Source organism: Pithys albifrons, chromosome 29 (genome assembly GCF_047495875.1).
Source record: "Pithys albifrons albifrons isolate INPA30051 chromosome 29, PitAlb_v1, whole genome shotgun sequence".
Taxonomy (NCBI): Eukaryota; Metazoa; Chordata; class Aves; order Passeriformes; family Thamnophilidae; genus Pithys; species Pithys albifrons.
Window position 1 is genome coordinate 1,603,640 of NC_092486.1, and position 18,205 is coordinate 1,621,844.

Consider the following 18,205-nt stretch of genomic DNA (forward strand, 5'->3'; position numbering starts at 1 on the left):
TGCCCTTGGTGATGCTCCAACCTTGACTATGGAATTCCTGCCCTTGGTAACGCTCCAACCTTGACTATGGAATTCCTGCCCTTGGTAACACTCCAACCTTGACTATGGAATTCCTGCCCTTGCTGATGCTCCAACCTTGACTATGGAATTCCTGCCCTTGGTAACGCTCCAACCTTGACTATGGAATTCCTGCCCTTGGTGATGCTCCAACCTTGTCTGTGGGATTCCTGTCCTTGGTGGTGCTCCAACCTTGTCTGTGGGATTCCTGCCCTTGCTGATGCTCCAACCTTGACTATGGAATTCCTGCCCTTGGTAACACTCCAACCTTGCCTGAACACTCCAGTTCTACTTGGACCAGGTGACTCTTTCCCCCCCTGTTTTCAGGGGGTCTGTGCCCCTGCCCAGGTGCCAGGCAGGGGCCCTTACCCTTCATGATCTGCTGCAGCTCCATCTGCAGGGTCTGCACGGCCCTGCCCGGGTGGTCGCCCGCCGTGCGCTTGATGCGGTGGATGGACAGTCGCCCGTCCACCACGGCCGCCACGTCGTCGTCCTCCAGGAAGATCACCCTGTTGGTGTGCTCGATGACGGCGCTGTGGGGACACACAGCACTCACCAGGAGGCTCCACAGCCCTCCCACAGCCCAGCCCACACCAGCTGAGCCCTCCTTTCCAAGGAATTGCTCTTAAAATCTGACGGGTCCCACAAAGTGCATTCCCACCCTGCCAACAGAACTGGAGTTTCCCCACCCAGCTTTAAGGAGACACTCTGCATTCCCCAGACAAGCAGCCATGGGATGTGACCATCATCAGGAGCTGCAGAGTGAAGCCAGGACAGTCACTTGCCTTGGCACAGAGGCTGCTCAGCCACAGGAGTGGGTTCCTCCCTTGGTTTCTCCACTGTCCCTCCCTGTCCCCACCTGCAGCACTGGGGACAGCGTGGCCCTGGTAAAACCCACCCAAAGAAGCACCCCAAGAATCAGACACCATCACACCTCCCCTGCCTGCAGCTGGCTTGGGGAGGGTCAACACTGGCACTACCAGAGGGGCTGGACACCTGGGCCAGGTTTCAGGCTGTGCTTTCCCTCAGCTGAGCTCAGATACAGCAGCTCTCTGGTTTGGGAGCTTTTGTCCTGACCTTGGGCAAGTCACTGGAAAGTTCTGAAACTCCTCTGGGTGTCCCAAGACTCTCCAAAATCCCCTGATGAAAAGAGCTGCAGAAGTCAACCATGTCAGCATTTTTACATTTCTGGAGCAGGGATTCACCCCCTAATACAGAGAATCCCAAAAGCTGCAGCCAAGTGAGTGTCTCCTCTTCCCCTGGACTGCAGTGAGACACCTCTGGTGGTGATGGATTGCAGGGGTTACAGATCCCTGGAGAATCAACACAATTCCCCTGGTAATTAGCAGCTGTCCTGTTCATTTAGGTCAGTGCTCTCAGGTTTCCTGTCACCAGGAGATCTCAAGAGATGTGCCTGAAGAAGGAGAACACACCACTAATCCAAGGAGAGCGTTCCCTCCTTGAACAGGAACTCTAATGGCCAAAGACACCACAACCTCCCCATCTCTTGCTCAAGGCCTCACCTTCCAAGAGCACATTTTGGTAGAAATCCCAGAATCCCAGACTATTCTGAGTTGGAAGGACCCCCAAGGATCATCGAGCCCAACTCTTCAGTCAATGGCCCACAGAGGGGATTGAACCCATGACCTTGGGCATTATTACAGCCAAGTTTTAACCAGCTGAGCTGATCTCAGGTGCTGAGAAGTCCTCACCTGGCATCAGAAGCAAAGTAATACTCCACAGCTTTCTCCTCCACGGGGAAGAGGCAGGTGGTGCTGTCCACACGGGCCAGGCTGCAGCTGCCCTTCTTGTCCTTGCCTGCAAGACACGAGCGTGAGGAGCTGCCCAGGCTGCCCACCTGGGCACAGGGCACACCCAGAGAGGCCCCAAGGCTCGGTACCAACATGAAGCACTATTTTGGGCACTGCAGGTGGCCCCAGAGGAGCCAGCAGTGACAGAGGGCAGGGCAGCTGTGCCCGCTCTGTTTGCTTTGCAAGGGCTTGATGTCCTTTCCAATGAACTCTGCAGGGTCAGTGTTAGAGCAGGGGGTTAAATGTAGGGGAAAACACAAGCAAAAGCTCCAATGAAAGTCCTGTGTGGCTCCACTGAAGCAGCTTCATGAGCAGCCCCCTTTGACCCTGCCCTGGTTCTGCTCTCAAGCTGCTCCCTGACTCTCCTCAGGCTCTCAGAAATGGAGCAGGATTGATCTTTTTTGGGCAGTTCTTCTCAGCACTGGGCAAATTCTTCCAGAGCTGCCCCCTGTGCAAGCACAGTTGTCCTCTGAGCATGGCTGAGGTAACCCAAGCCCAACCCCAGCTCTGGCTGAGCTCAGGTGCTCAGACACAGCTCAGGAAATCCACGATGAAGTGCTCAAACCTGTTCCTGCCCTATCCAGCACAACCACCTGACTGGGATCCAAACATCATCCCTGCTGTGGGTCCTCTGCTGAGGCCAGGAGGGCTCCAGGTGGACACAGGACCAAGAGTCAGCTTGGGACAAACCTGTGCTAAGCCTTTCAAGAAGTTCAGTGCTTCACCAGGGATGCCTTCTGGAATACTCTGGCAATTCCCAATATCCTCTAATCCTCCTCCTCAAAAAAAACACCTCTCAGTGGTGAAGCTCCTCAGGAATGAGGACCCAACACCTCCTGCTCAGCACTGGCCTTGAGCAAATTCCTGCCAGTCACTGTGCAGGGTATGGAAAGATGGGGGTGGATTAATCAGCTTATCCACCAAAATGTGCCCATTGCTGAAGAACAACAACCCTGAAGGTCCTCTATTCTCTATTTATTCCATAATCCTGATGCAGTTTCCCTCACTGGACATGGAGCTGATTCAGTGGTGTCACCAGAGCTCAGGGTGTTTCAATTCAGACATCTGCCAGTGCAAATGGAAATTAAAAATACTGCTTGCATGTTGCTACTCGGTAAGAAAGTCCACTCAGCCAACAACTTAAGAGTTATTAAGTCAGTAAATGAGGAAAACAACATCTTTGTTGTTGAGATGAGACAGGACAGACTGATCTGGTGCTGAGGAAGGACATGATTTGGTGCTGAGGAAGGACATGATTTGGTGCTGAGGAAGGACATGATCTGGTGCTGAGGAAGGACATGATCTGGTGCTGAGGAAGGACATGATCTGGTGCTGAGGAAGCACAGACATGATTTGGTGCTGAGGAAGGACATGATCTGGTGCTGAGGAAGCACAGACTGATCTGGTGCTGAGGAAGGACAGAGCTGAGATGGGTTTCAGTGGCCATTCCCCAACACGAGCACCCAGAGCTGATCAAAACATGCAAATTTGGTTCCTCACAATAGAACATTTCCCTGCACTGACTTTATTATGTGGCATTGCTTTGTGTGTGACACTGGAGTGAGCTCTGGCTGTGCACACACTGTGGGTGCTTTCCAAGGACAGTCACAGTCACATTATCAGCCAGTTATGGTTGTTATCTTTGGATTTGCCCATAGATTCATTTCTCTGTAGATAACCTGGATTGTTGCTCTACAGCACCAACCATCCCACCCATTAGAATCAGAAGCAACACAGAGGTTCATCTTTTCCCTTCTGAATCAAAAAAACCAAACACAAGAACAGCAAAATTGGGCAAGGGGTGGGTTTCTGAGTCCCCCTGAGAGCTGAGGAGTTTTGGTTCCTCAAGTCCCTGGGAATTCAGGTCAGGATTTTACCCTCCCCACTCTGCTCTGCTCCAGATGTGAACTCAGTTCACCCCATCTGCTGGGTCAGCCTTTGAAAACAAATCAAGTCCTTGATGGGGATCCAAACTGGCTCCAAAAGGAGCAAAGGGGAGAAGCTGCAGCCTCAGGCCAAGCTTCCTGCCCCCACCAGAGGCTGCAGTTCAGACTCACACCACGGTCAGGGGGGAAGATGCAGCTCTGCCAAGCAGAATTCCAGAGGGAATTCCGGGCAATGCCTGCACTGGGGTATCGGCAGCCTCCCAGTTCAGAGGGGTTTGGTTTTCAAGGTGATTTGCTGTGTCCCCCTGGAGTCAGAGCTGCAGGGAACATGCACAGCCATCAGTCTGACACATGTTGAGCAGGATGGCCCCAGATTTTTCCTGTGTGTTGCTCATGATGTTTCTGATCAAGTAGGAATTCTGATTATCCCATTTGTTTCCCTACAAGGAAAGCAATAACCACATATTAAAGACACAATGCATCTTTGTCTCATTAGTGATTCCTTTCCTACAGAACTGGAGGATTTGCCTGAAATTCCCAGTAACAGCTTTTTATTTTTGCTGGTAGGCACCTTCCTCCATTTTTATGGATATTCCATCAAAAGAATGATCCATAGATTGTACAGCTGGAAGTGCAATTGGGAAAAAAAAAACAAACCAAACTTCAGAGAAGCAGTAAAACAAATCCAGTGTTACACACACACAAAGGGTTAGTGCAAATTATCCAACACAACCAAGAGGCAAAGCTGCTGGAGCCGCTTCTTGGAGCAGCTCCACCCTTGGGAAGCAGCAAACACAGGACAGCAATTCCTTTGGATCAGCTCCTTGGGATCCCTGCACTGCTCAGAACACAAGCCCAGGCACTGAAGGGGTTTATAACAGTAAATTACAGGGTCATTCTCAGTCCCTTCTCATTTCCAAGGCTGCAAACACATGTTGGTGGTGAAACATTTGTGGGAGAGAAGATGGACAGACAACACAAATACAGATTGTCACCTGGAGGATGACACATTGTGCTGCTGACAAATGCTGTTGGGGGGTGAGGGACAGGTTTGGGATCATGCCAAGCCTCTGGCCTGGGAGGCTCTGTCAGTCCAGGAATGCCAACATGCCCCATTTGGTGTTTAAGTTTAACCAGAGGGTCACCTGGACTACACTGAGCTGTCCTAACAGCCCTGGGAGTGCCCAAGGCCAGGCTGGTTGGAGTAACCCAGCCTTGTCCCTGCCCATGGAACAGGATGATCTTCAAGGTCCTTTCCAACCCAACCCAACCCAACTCAACCCAACCCCACCCAACCCAACCCAACCCAACCCAATCCAACCCAACCCAACCCAACCCAACCCAACCCAATCCAACCCAACCCAACCCCACCCCACCCAACCCAACCCAACCCAACCCATTGTGTGATTCCAGGATTCTGTTTTATCCTGTTAAGATGAATTTTCCCTGCAATGACTGGACACCAAAGTCTCGATCCCCAAACTGGGCACTGGTGGGAGGGGGTGGAGGAGACAAAGGTTTCCAAGTGCAGTGCAGGCACAGAGGGATGTGTGGGAGCTGTGCTGGTGCCCGGGGGTGGCTGTGCCAGGGGAGGCTCCCGGGGCAGGGGGTGCCACTCACCAGTTCGGTACAGGATGGGGATGTGGTCGGTGGAGAGTTTGTGCTCGCTGCGCACGCCGATGAGCAGGGGACTGCCCCTCCTGCAGGGCACAGAGCAGGGCTCAGGGCCAGCCCAGCCCACCTGAGCCCAGCCCAGCCCACCTGAGCCCAGCTCAGCCCTCTGAGCCCAGCCCAGCCCTCTGAGCCCAGCCCAGCCCACCTGAGCCCAGCCCAGCCCCTCAGAGCCCAGCCCAGTCCCCCTGAGACCAGCCCAGCCCCCTGAGCCCAGCCCAGCCCCTCAGAGCCCAGCCCAGCCCACCTGAGCCCAGCCCAGCTCCTCTGAGCCCAGCCCAGCCCTCTGAGCCCAGCCCAGCCCCCCTGAGCCCAGCTCAGCCCTCTGAGCCCAGCCCAGCCCACCTGAGCCCAGCCTAACCCACCTGAGCCCAGCCCAGCCCCTCTGAGCCCAACTCAGCCCTCTGAGCCCAGCCCAGCCCCCCTGAGCCAAGCTCAGCCCTCTGAGCCCAGCCCAACCCACCTGAGCCCAGCCCAGCCTCTCTGAGCCCAGCCCAGCCCACCTGAGCCCAGCCCAGCCCACCTGAGCCCAGCCCAGCCCCCCTGAGCCCAGCCTAACCCACCTGAGCCCAGCCCAGACCCCCTGAGCCCAGCCCAGCCCACCTGAGCCCAGCCTAACCCACCTGAGCCCAGCCCAGCCCCTCTGAGCCCAGCCCAGCCCTCTGAGCCCAGCCCAGCCCCCCTGAGCCCAGCCCAGCCCCCTGAGCCCAGCCCAGCCCAGCCCCTCTGAGAAGCTGCAGACCAGGAGGACACAACACAGAGAGGAAGGATCTTGAAATAAAAACACCACAAGGGTTTGGGAACGTGTGTCAGGGTTGGAGGAAACTCTGGAGCCCCACAGGGACCCAAACCCCCAACTGTTCCTCATGCAGGGACCCATAAATGGGTCCTGAAATTCAACCCCTGTGTGGTTAAACCACCCCAAGTGCTGGTGATGTTTAAAGAACAGGTAGAAAAGCTGAACTCGGGGCTGGTCCAGCTTCCAGGTTGATGCACCAAACCAAGGATAAACCCATCTCCTTTCAAACCACAAGCAGAGGATACAAAAAAATAAAGATTTTTTTTATCACAAACCAGACCAGGTGTGATATAACTGTGGGCACTGAGAGATTTTCAAAATATTGTGGGGAACTTTCTGTTACGACAAAGGGCAAACAGGAGAAAGGAAATTCAAACCAAAAGACTCAGAGGGTGATGAGAACAACCTCTACTATGGCAACACTCACCTGGTACCCACAGCTTGCCCAGGGTAATGGACACTCTTGAACACAAGAGCAAAAGCACCTTCCTGGAAGGAGAGAAACACAAACTGTTTATCCCTTCACCTGGGCACCACTCCAGTGTTCCCAGCACAGAAGCTGCTCCCGTGTTGCTGTGACCAAGGAGGGGACACCAAGCAGGAGGTTTCACAGGGGTTTTCAGAAGCACCTGCAGGTCCCTCCCCATCACCCTGGAAGGATGTCCCTCCCCTGGGCCCAGGCTGTGCTTCCTCAGCCTGGGAATGTCCCCTGAGCCCCAGGGAGACCCCACAGTCAGCCAGCCTTGGTCACCCACCCACCCACCCACCTGCTGCTGCCTGAGCTCAGGGAGCAGAGAGGGCACCTACAAAGACCCCAAAGCACCAAAACTCTGGGTTGTTTGCTCAGGTGAGGTGGCACCGAAGGTCCAGGTGAGCCACCACAACCTGCCTGGCCTGGGCAACCCCTGACAAACTCTGCCCATCGAGGTGCTCCAGGGTGAGGGGTAGGTTGTGGTGGGTCCTGCTCCTCCAGGGAACGGGGCATGGACTGACAGTGGAACCAGAGGCTCTGCGGTGGATTCCACAAGGGGTCAGCAGCTCTCCCCGATGGAGAGATCAGGAAGGACTGGGGGCACAGACTGGCTTTGCCAAGAGCTCTGCCAGCCCAGCCCAGCCCAGCCCAGCCCAGCCCACCTGGCCTGCTCAGCCCAGCCCAGCAGGGACTGGTCATCTCCAAGGGCTGCTGTGCCCCAAAATTCAGACATTTCCCAGAGGAGTTACAGGGTACGGCTACAGAAAACCCAACGTGTGTCTGAGATGAGCTGTCAGAGGCAGGAGAGACAAACACCTGCCCCAGAGCATCCTGCAGCAGTGCCCAGGCTGGGGCTGCAGTGCCCAGGCTGCCCCACGCCAGGCTGCAGGGCAGGGGCTATTTTTTGGGCACGTGTGTGCCTGTGCTGGTGTGTGTGCCCTGGTGTGTGTGTGCCCTGAAGTGTGTGTGCCCTGGTGTGCCTGTGCTGGTGTGTGTGCCCTGGTGTGTGTGTGCCCTGGAGTGTGTGTGCTGGTGTGTGTGTGCCCTGGTGTGTGTGCCCTGGTGTGTGTGTGCCCTGGTGTGTGTGTGCTGGTTTGTGTGTGCCCTGGGGTGTGTGTGCCCTGGTGTGTCTGTGCCCTGGTGTGTGTGTGCCTGTGCTGGTGTGTGTGTGCCCTGCTGTGTGTGTGCCCTGGTGTGTGTGTGCCCTGGGGTGTGTCTGTGCCCTGAGGAGTCTGTGCTGGTATGTGTGTGCCCTGCCGTGTGTGTGCCCTGCCGTGTGTGTGCCCTGGTGTGTGTGTGCCCTGGTGTGTCTGTGCCCTGGTGTGTGTGTGCCTGTGCTGGTGTGTGTGTGCCCTGGTGTGTCTGTGCCCTGGTGTGTGTGTGTGCCCTGGTGTGTGTGTGCCCTGGTGTGTCTGTGCCCTGCCGTGTGTGTGCCCTGCCGTGTGTGTGCCCTGGTGTGTCTGTGCCCTGGTGTGTGTGTGCCTGTGCTGGTGTGTGTGTGCCCTGGTGTGTGTGTGCCCTGGTGTGTGTGTGTGCCCTGGTGTGTGTGTGCCCTGGGGTGTGTCTGTGCCCTGGGGAGTCTGTGCTGGTATGTGTGTGCCCTGCCGTGTGTGTGCCCTGCCGTGTGTGTGCCCTGGTGTGTGTGTGCCCTGGTGTGTCTGTGCCCTGCTGTGTGTGCCCTCGTGTGTGTGTGCCCTGGTGTGTCTGTGCTGGTGTGTCTGTGCTCTTGTGTGTGTGTGCCCTGGTGTGTCTGTGCCCTGGGGAGTCCGTGCTGGTGTATGTGTGCCCTGGTGTGTGTGTGCCCTGCTGTGTCTGTGCCCTGCTGTGTGTGTGCCCTGCTGTATGTGTGCCTGTGCTGGTGTGTGTGTGCCCTGGTGTGTCTGTGCCCTGGTGTGTGTGCCCTGGAGTGCCCATCCCGCTGTGCCCACCCCGCTGCTCCCGCCCCGCTGTGCCCACCCTGCTGTGCCCACCCCGCTGCTCCCGCCCCGCTGCTCCCGCCCCGCTGTGCCCATCCCGCTGTGCCCATCCCGCTGTGCCCACCCCGCTGTGCCCACCCTGCTGTGCCCACCCCGCTGTGCCCGCCCCGCTGTGCCCACCCCGCTGTGCCCACCCTGCTGTGCCCAACCCCGCTGCTCCCGCCCCACTGTGCCCTGTGGCATTACCAGCTGCTGGATGACCCTCTCCACCAGGGTGGTGAAGCTGATGTCGTCGCTGTCGCGATTGTCGTACATGTACTTGACGAGCTTGGCGATGCTCTCCGTGTCCGTCTCCGACTCGAAGTCGTAGCCTTTGCTCTCCTGCAGCGACAGCAGCTGTTGGTGCCCGGCCCTCAGCCTTCCTCCCATCCTGCTCTTCCTCCCCTTTCCCTCCTCCCCTTCTTCCTGCATTTTCCTTTCCCTTCTTCCTCCTTTTCTTCTTTCTTCCTTTTGTTTCATCCCTCCCTTGAACTTCTCCAACTTTTTCTCATGACTTTTCTTTGTTCCTCCCTTGCCTTCTCCATCTTTCCTTTCCCTTCCTTTTTTCTTGCCTTTCTTTTTTTTCTGCCCACCCTTTTTCCTTCCTGCCTTTCCTTCTTTTTCCTTGTTTTTTATCCTCCCTCTTTTCTCCACCTTTTTTTACATCCTTCCCTCTGCTTTTCCACCTTTCCCTTTTCCTTCTTTCTCCCCTCACTTCCCACTTTCCTTTCATCCTTCTCTCCTGCCCAAGGACATGGGAGGGGGCACAGGGCAGTGAGTGTGGAGGGGACGAGTGAGAGGAAAGGAGGGAGTGGGAGGACATGAGTGGGGAGTGTGGAGGAGGGGAGTGGGAGTGGGAGTGGGTGAGTGTGAATGGGTGAGTGTGAGTGTGAGTGGATGACTGTGAGTGTGAGTGTGAGTGGGTGAGTGTGAATGGATCAGTGTGAGTGTGAATGGGTGAGTGTGAGTGTGAGTGGGTGAGTGTGAGTGGGTGAGTGTGAATGGGTGAGTGTGAGTGTGAGTGGATGACTGTGAGTGTGAGTGGATGAGTGTGAGTGTGAATGGATGAGTGTGAGTGTGAATGGGTGAGTGTGAGTGTGAGTGGGTGAGTGTGAGTGTGAGTGGGTGAGTGTGAGTGGGTGAGTGTGAATGGGTGAGTGTGAGTGTGAGTGGATGAGTGTGAGTGTGAATGGATCAGTGTGAGTGTGAATGGGTGAGTGTGAGTGTGAGTGGATGACTGTGAGTGTGAGTGGATGAGTGTGAGTGGGTGAGTGTGAATGGGTGAGTGTGAGTGTGAGTGGATGAGTGTGAGTGTGAATGGATCAGTGTGAGTGTGAATGGGTGAGTGTGAGTGTGAGTGGGTGAGTGTGAGTGTGAGTGGGTGAGTGTGAGTGGGTGAGTGTGAATGGGTGAGTGTGAGTGTGAGTGGATGACTGTGAGTGTGAGTGGATGAGTGTGAGTGTGAATGGATCAGTGTGAGTGTGAATGGGTGAGTGTGAGTGTGAGTGGGTGAGTGTGAGTGTGAGTGGGTGAGTGTGAGTGGGTGAGTGTGTGAATGGGTGAGTGTGAGTGCGAATGGGTGAGTGTGAGTGGGTGAGTGTGAGTGTGAGTGGATTGGTGTGAACAGGTGAGTGTGAGAATATGGGGGAATGTGGGGAGTGTGAGTGTGAATGGATGAGTGTGAGTGTGAGTGGGTGAGTGTGAGTGGATGACTGTGAGTGTGAGTGGACGAGTGTGAGTGTGAATGGATGAGTGTGAGTGGGAATGGGTGAGTGTGAGTGAGTGTGAGTGGGTGAGTGTGAATGGGTGAGTGTGAGTGGATGACTGTGAGTGTGAGTGGATGAGTGTGAGTGTGAATGGATCAGTGTGAGTGTGAATGGGTGAGTGTGAGTGTGAGTGGGTGAGTGTGAATGGTTGAGTGTGAATGTGTGAGTGTGTGAGTGTGAGTGTGAGAATATGGGGGAATGTGGGGAGTGTGAGTGTGAATGGGTGAGTGTGGGAATGGGAATGGGTGAGTGTGTGAATGGGTGTGAGTGTGAATGGGTGAGTGTGAGTGTGAGTGGGTGAGTGTGAGTGTGAATGGATGAATGTGAGTGTGAATGGGTGAGTGTGAGTGTGAGTGGGTGAGTGTGAGTGGGTGAGTGTGAGAGTGAGTGGGTGAGTGTGAGTGTGAGTGGGTGAGTGTGAGTGGATCAGTGTGAGTGTGAATGGGTGAGTGTGAGTGTGGATGGGTGAGTGTGAGTGTGACAGTACGAGTGGGGGATGTGGGGAGTGTGAGTGCAGGAGGCAGGAGTGGGAAGTGAGTGGGGCTGAGGTAGGAGGGAATGGGGATGTCCCTCCAGAGCAGGAGAGTCACTGTGAGAGTGTGAGGAGGGGACTGCAAGTACGAGTGGGGGAACCAGAATGGAGGAGTGATGTGAGTGGGGGAGTGCAGGGAGTGGGAATGTGAGGGGGGAGTGGGGATGTGAGTGGGGAGTGGGGATGTGATCTGGGGAAACATGAGTGGGGAATGGGATTGTGATTTGGGGAGTGGGAATGTGACTGGGGGAGTGGGAATGTGATTGGGAGAGTGGGAATGTGAGTGGGAAATGGGAAGGTGAGTGGGAAATGGGAAGGTGAGTGGGGAGTGGGATTGTGAGTGGGGACTGGGGATGTGGTTTGGGAAGTGGGAATGTGATTTGGGGAGTGGGAACGTGCTTGGGGAGTGGGAATATGAGTGGGGAGTGGGATTGTGAGTGGGGAGTGGGGATGTGATTTGGGCAGTGAGTGAAGGAGTGGGATGAGGGGGAATTTTGAGTGGGAAAGTGAGTGTGGGAATACCAGTGTGAGAGCACAGCTGAGTGGGAAGGGAGGGAGGGATAGGGAGGGAGGGAGGGAGGGAGGGAGGGAAGGAGGGAGGGAGGGCAGGAGTGTCCCACCCACACTCTGGGGTCGCTCACCAGGAATTTCCGCAGGTCCTTGTAGTTGGTGATGATGCCGTTGTGGATGACGATGAACTCTGGGGACAGAGGAAAGGCCCTGCTCAGCCCCAGCCTGGCCTGGCCCCAGAGCCCACAGGGGGTTACTGTGGCAGAGGCACTTGGCAGAATAAAGCAGATTTCCCTCCTGCTGCCACTCCTTGCTCTGCCCCCTTGGCTGGATGGGAATAGCAGGGGATGACAGTGACCCAGGGGGGGCCAAAGAGCTACCAAGACTCTGCAAAGCTTCTGGAGTCACTCAAGCCCTTGGCAGCCTCCACCCTGCTGGCAGGAACCAGCCCCCCTCTGCTCCTGTGGCAGCTACACCCAACACAACCCACCCTGTGGCAGCCCCAGGCACACCAACCCCTCCTGTGCAGTGGGAGTAGGAAAAAACATAATAAATGGGGAAAAAAATGAAACCAAATTCCAGTCTGAGGAACAGTCATGAAATCTCTCACCACCCAATTTCCTTCTGTCTTTCCCCCTGTGCCTACACACCCACCCAACCTCTGGGCACCCACCCCAACCATTCCTGGGATCCCTCCCTGCTGCAAACACTCCCCCTGTGCCCACACACCCACCCAACCTCTGGGCACCCACCCCAACCCTCCCTGGGATCCCTCCCTGCTGCAAACATTCCCCCTGTGCCCACACACCCACCCAACCTCTGGGCACCCACCCCGACCTTCCCTGGGATCCCTCCCTGCTGCAAACACTCCCCCTGTGCCCACACACCCACCCAACCTCTGGGCACCCACCCCAACCCTCCCTGGGATCCCTCCCTGCTGCAAACACTCCTCCTGTGCCCACACACCCACCCAACCTCTGGGCACCCACCCCAACCCTCCCTGGGATCCCTCCCTGCTGCAAACACTCCTCCTGTGCCCACACACCCAGCCCAAGCCCTGCTGCTTCCGAGATCACAGAATCCCAGACCATTCTGAGTTGGAGGGACCCACAAGGATCATCGAGTCCAACTCTTCAGTCAATGGCCCACACAGGGGATTGAACCCCTGACCTTGGCATTATTGCAGCCAAGTTGTAACCAACCCACTGCCCAAGTGCAGCGGCCCCTCCTGGGCATGGCAGGTGGCAGGGGGCTGTCCCAGGGGCTGTCCCAGGGGCTGTGGGGGCTGTCCCAGGGGGCTGTCCCAGGGGCTGTCCCAGGGGCTGTGGGGGCTGTCCCAGGGGCTGTCCCAGGGGCTGTCCCAGGGGGCTGTCCCAGGGGCTGTCCCAGGGGCTGTCCCAGGGGCTGTTCCAGGGGGCTGTCCCAGGGGCTGTCCCAGGGGCTGTCCCAGGGTCTGTCCCAGGGGCTGTCCCAGGGGCTGTCCCAGGGGGCTGTGGGGGCTGTCCCAGGGGTTGTCCCAGGTGCTGTCCCAGGGTCTGTCCCAGGGGCTGTCCCAGGGGCTGTCCCAGGGGCTGTCCCAGGGGCTGTCCCAGGGGGCTGTGGGGGCTGTCCCAGGGTCTGTCCCAGGGTCTGTCCCAGGGGCTGTCCCAGGGGCTGTCCCAGGGTCTGTCCCAGGGGCTGTCCCAGGGGCTGTGGGGGCTGTCCCAGGGGCTGTCCCAGGGTCTGTCCCAGGGGCTGTCCCAGGGGCTGTCCCAGGGGGCTGTGGGGGCTGTCCCAGGGTCTGTCCCAGGGTCTGTCCCAGGGTCTGTCCCAGGGTCTGTCCCAGGGGCTGTCCCAGGGTCTGTCCCAGGGTCTGTCCCAGGGGCTGTCCCAGGGGCTGTCCCAGGAGCTGTGGAGGCTGTCCCAGGGTCTGTCCCAGGGTCTGTCCCAGGGGTTGTCCCAGGGGGCTGTCCCAGGAGCTGTGGGGGCTGTCCCAGGGTCTGTCCCAGGGGTCTGTCCCAGGGGGCTGTCCCAGGGGCTGTGGGGGCTGTCCCAGTGGCTGTGGGGTCTGTCTCAGGGGCTGTCCCAGGGCTGTCCCAGGGGTTGTGGAGGCGGTCCCAGGGGCTGTCCCAGGGTCTGTCCCAGGGGCTGTCCCAGGGTCTGTCCCAGGGTCTGTCCCAGGGGCTGTCCCAGGGGCTGTTCCAGGGGGCTGTCCCAGGAGCTGTGGAGGCTGTCCCAGGGTCTGTCCCAGGGTCTGTCCCAGGGGTTGTCCCAGGGGGCTGTCCCAGGAGCTGTGGGGGCTGTCCCAGGGTCTGTCCCAGGGGTCTGTCCCAGGGGGCTGTCCCAGGGGCTGTGGGGGCTGTCCCAGTGGCTGTGGGGTCTGTCTCAGGGGCTGTCCCAGGGCTGTCCCAGGGGTTGTGGAGGCGGTCCCAGGGTCTGTCCCAGGGTCTGTCCCAGGGGCTGTCCCAGGGTCTGTCCCAGGGTCTGTCCCAGGGGCTGTCCCAGGGGCTGTCCCAGGGGGCTGTCCCAGGGGCTGTGGGGGCTGTCCCAGGGGGCTGTCCCAGGGGCTGTCCCAGGGGCTGTCCCAGGGGCTGTGGGGGCTGTCCCAGGGGCTGTCCCAGGGGCTGTCCCAGGAGCTGTGGGGGCTGTCCCAGGGTCTGTCCCAGGGGCTGTGGGGTCTGTCTCAGGGGCTGTCCCAGGGGCTGTCCCAGGGGCTGTCCCAGGGGGCTGTTTCAGGGGGCTGTCCCAGGGGGCTGTCCCAGGGGGCTGTTCCAGGTGGCTGTCCCAGGGGGCTGTCCCAGGGTCTGTCCCAGGGGGCTGTCCCAGGGTCTGTCCCAGGGGGCTGTCTCAGGGTCTGTCCCAGGGGCTGTCCCAGGGTCTGTCCCAGGGTCTGTCCCAGGGTCTGTCCCAGGGGTTGTCCCAGGGGCTGTCCCAGGGGCTGTCCCAGGGGCTGTCCCAGGGGGCTGTCCCAGGGGCTGTCCCAGGGGCTGTGGGGGCTGTCCCAGGGGCTGTCCCAAGGTCTGTCCCAGGGGCTGTCCCAGGGGTTGTCCCAGGTGCTGTCCCAGGGGCTGTCCCAGGGTCTGTCCCAGGGGCTGTCCCAGGGGCTGTCCCAGGGGCTGTGGGGGCTGTCCCAGGGGGCTGTCCCAGGGGGCTGTCCCAGGGGCTGTCCCAGGAGCTGTGGGGGCTGTCCCAGGGGCTGTCCCAGGGGCTGTCCCAGGGGGCTGTCCCAGGGGCTGTCCCAGGAGCTGTGGGGGCTGTCCCAGGGGCTGTCCCAGGGGCTGTCCCAGGGGCTGTCCCAGGGGCTGTGGGCACCGTGGGCACCGTGGGCACCCACCGTTGTTCTTGTCGGAGCGCTGGGGGTGGCTGTTGATGGGGTTGGGCTCCCCGTGGGTGGCCCAGCGCGTGTGGGCAATGCCCAGGTGCACGTCAAACTCGATGTCCAGGTCCATGTCCTGTTGCTCTGCAGCACAAGGAGAAGGTTTGTTAGTCCTGAGGGGCTGTCCCTGCCCTGGGTCAAGGTGGGAGTCTCACCAAGGGGACAGGAGGGAGACAGAACCAGCCAATCCCACAGGACGTGGAATGGTGGAGGCTCAAGGCTGGAAAAGACCTTGGAGATCATCAAGTCCAACCAAAACATGAAGGTGCTTCCAGGGATCCAACACGCAGAGGCACACAGGGAATCACCCTGCACTCCTCAGATGCTAAAGCAAAAAATAACCTTCAGGAAAACCCAACCCTGTCACCTCTCAGGGTGTCCCTGTGACCTGCCCCTGTGACCTGTCCCTGTGACCTGCCCCTGTGACCTGTCCCCCTGTGACCTGCCCCTGTGACCTGTCCCTGTGACCTGTCCCCCTGTGACCTGCCCCTGTGACCCATCCCTGTGACCTGCCCCTGGGCCCTGTCCCTGGGACCCCTCCCTGTGACCTGTCCCTGTGACCTGTCCCCCTGTGACCTGTCCCCCTGTGACCTGCCCCTGTGACCTGTCCCTGTGACCTGTCCCCCTGTGACCTGTCCCCCTGTGACCTGTCCCCCTGTGACCCGTCCCTGTGACCTGCCCCTGGGCCCTGTCCCTGGGACCCCTCCCTGTGACCTGTCCCCCTGTGACCTGACCCCCTGTGACCTGTCCCCTGTGACCTGTCCCCTGTGACCTGTCCCTGTGATCTGTCCCTGTGATCTGTCCCTGTGACCTGTCCCCCTGTGACCTGCCCCTGTGACCTGCCCCTGTGACCTGTCCCTGTGACCTGTCCCTGTGACCTGTCCCCCTGTGACCTGTCCCTGTGACCTGTCCCTGTGACCTGTCCCCCTGTGACCTGTCCCTGTGACCTGTCCCTGTGACCTGTCCCTGTGACTGGGCCACCCCACCATCCTGGCCCATCTCCAGGAGGGGTACCATGAGCAGCAGCATTTCTGGGGGGAAATGTTCAATTTGTTCCACCAGTGTCTCCATGACCTCTTTTGAACTGTATATCCTGTAATTTCCTAGAGCAGGCACAGGTTTGCCCAGGAATCCTTTATCTCCCTTCTTGGGGAAAAATATTCAATTTGTTCCACAAGTGTCTCCCCAAGCTCCTTAAAAGTGCATATCCATCAACTTTCCAGAGCAGGCACAGGTTTGCTCAGGAATCCTTTATCCACCTTCCTGGGAAAAACATGTTCATTTTGTTCCACAAGTGTCTCCATGACCTCTTTAAATATCCTGGAATTTCCAAGAGCAGGCACAGTTTGCTCAGGAATCCTTTATTTCCCTTCTTGGTGGGGAAAAAAAGTTAATTTAGTTCCACAAGTGTCTCCACAACCTCTTTAAAAGCAGGAACAGGTTTGTCCAGGAATCCTTTATCTGCCCTCTTGGGAAAAGTTAATTTAGTTCCACAAGTGTCTCCACAACCTCTTTAAGAGCAGACACAGGTTTGCTCAGGAATCCTTTATCTGTTATCTTGGGGGAAAAAAATGTTCATTTTGATCCACAAGTGTCTCCCCAACTTCTTTAAATCTGCATCACCTGCAATTTTCCAGAGCAGTCACAGGTTTGCCCAGGAATCCTTTATCTCCCTTCTTGGGAAAAAAAAAAAGATATTTAATTTGTTCCACAAGTGTCTCCATGACCTCTTTAAATATCCTGCAGTTTTCCAGAGCAGGCACAGGTTTGCTCAGGAATCCTTTATCTCCTTTCTTGGGGAGGAAAAAAGTTAATTTATTTTACAAGTGTCTCTACAACCCCTTTAAGAGCAGGCACAGTTTGCCCAGGAATCCTTTATCTCCCTTCTTGGGAAAAAAAAAAGATATTTAATTTGTTCCACAAGTGTCTCCATGACCTCTTTAAATATCCTGCATTTTTCCAGAGCAGGCACAGGTTTGCTCAGGAATCCTTTATCCACCTTCCTGGGAAAAACATGTTCATTTTGTTCCACAAGTGTCTCTGTGACCTCTTTAAATATCCTGGAATTTCCTAGAGCAGGAACAGGTTTGCTCAGGAATCCTTTATCTTTTCTTGGGGGGAAAAAAGCTCTTTTAGTTCCACAAGTGTCTCCACAACCTCTTTAAGAGCAGCCACAGGTTTGCCCAGGAATCCTTTATCTGCCTTCTTGGGGAAACAAATGTTCATTTTGATCCACAAGTGTCTCCCCAAGCTCTTTAAACTCCATATCCTGCATTTTTCCAGAGCAGCCACAGGTTTGCCCAGGAATCCTTTATCTCCCTTCTTGGGAAAAAAAGATATTTAATTTGTTCCACAAGTGTCTCCATGACCTCTTTAAATATCCTGCAGTTTTCCAGAGCAGGCACAGGTTTGCCCAGGAATCCTTTATCCACCTTCCCCTCCTGTCCCACACCCCTTGGCTGGTTTTTTGCCTCCTGGTTTCCTCTCAGACTGGCCCACCCACCTCCCTGTTCTGTGGGACACCCTCACCCTGCACCCAAGGGCCACTCAACACTGGGTTGGAAAGGCCCAACACAGCTCTGGAATGTGGAGTGGAGCTCCTGAGAGCCCTGAAAAGCCTCTCCCACCCTCCCAGAGCCACCTGTGTCCCACCCCACCAGCTCTGAGGACACCCAGCTCAGGTTCCACGAAGCTCAGGAGTCAATCCAGGCAGAAGGAGCTGCAGAACCTCCCTGGTCTCCCAGTGTGACATTCCCTCCCAAGGGACCTGCAGGGCCATCCCCCAGCATGGCCAGCCCAGGTTGGGATAAATGTCCCTGAGGAACACTAAAACTCCAGCTGGGGAGTTGTTGGAGCATTTCTCCTTTCTGCCCAAGCTCTGGTAATTGTGGCCCACCCTGGGGTCAGTTTGGGGGTTTTAGATCCGTTTTCAGAATATATTTCAGGTCTATTTTAACAGGCTGTGACTGATTGATCTGGAGAATTTATCTTGAGAAACTTCTGTGCAAGTTCCCTCCAACACCCACAGCACCCCCAGGCTCCTCCAGCACAGGGTGAGTTCTCACCTCTGGCTCTTCACACACAAACTGCCTGGAAAAACAGTGTTTGGAGCACAACAGGGGATATTCAAAGCACAGCTGAGGTGAGAGGACCCCTCAAGGGAAAAGGGCAGGAGGAAAGGGAGGCTTGTTCAAGAATAAACTGAAGAAAAGTGAGTTGAGGAGCTTTCTGCAGAGGGTGACACACCTGCTGGTCTCTTGGGTTTGGAGTAAGTTCTCCAAGGTCACCTTTTTTTTTTCATGGATTTTCTCAGGCTTCCCAAACATTATTTACATGTTTAAATCACAGAATCCCAGACAATTCTGAGCTGGAAGGACCCCCAAGGATCATG

The 18,205-nt window shown here is 56.9% G+C and overlaps 1 protein-coding gene across 3 annotated transcripts in view; it reads right to left on the reverse strand.

Moving 5' to 3' along the window:
• The window catches only part of GFPT1 (glutamine--fructose-6-phosphate transaminase 1), a 59,521-nt gene that overhangs the window by 31,173 nt on the left and 10,143 nt on the right, over positions 1 to 18,205 (reverse strand). For 2 of the 3 annotated variants that reach the window (XM_071579323.1, XM_071579322.1), the window contains exons 4-11: positions 14,773 to 14,898; positions 11,591 to 11,649; positions 8,859 to 8,993; positions 6,652 to 6,713; positions 5,375 to 5,454; positions 4,326 to 4,379; positions 1,770 to 1,875; positions 427 to 590 (exon numbers count right to left, since the gene is read on the reverse strand). In XM_071579323.1, the coding sequence (XP_071435424.1) occupies positions 427 to 590; positions 1,770 to 1,875; positions 4,326 to 4,379; positions 5,375 to 5,454; positions 6,652 to 6,713; positions 8,859 to 8,993; positions 11,591 to 11,649; positions 14,773 to 14,898 (786 nt within the window). The remainder of the gene's footprint in view (positions 1 to 426; positions 591 to 1,769; positions 1,876 to 4,325; positions 4,380 to 5,374; positions 5,455 to 6,651; positions 6,714 to 8,858; positions 8,994 to 11,590; positions 11,650 to 14,772; positions 14,899 to 18,205) is intronic. The other variant, XM_071579324.1, reaches the window with a different exon arrangement.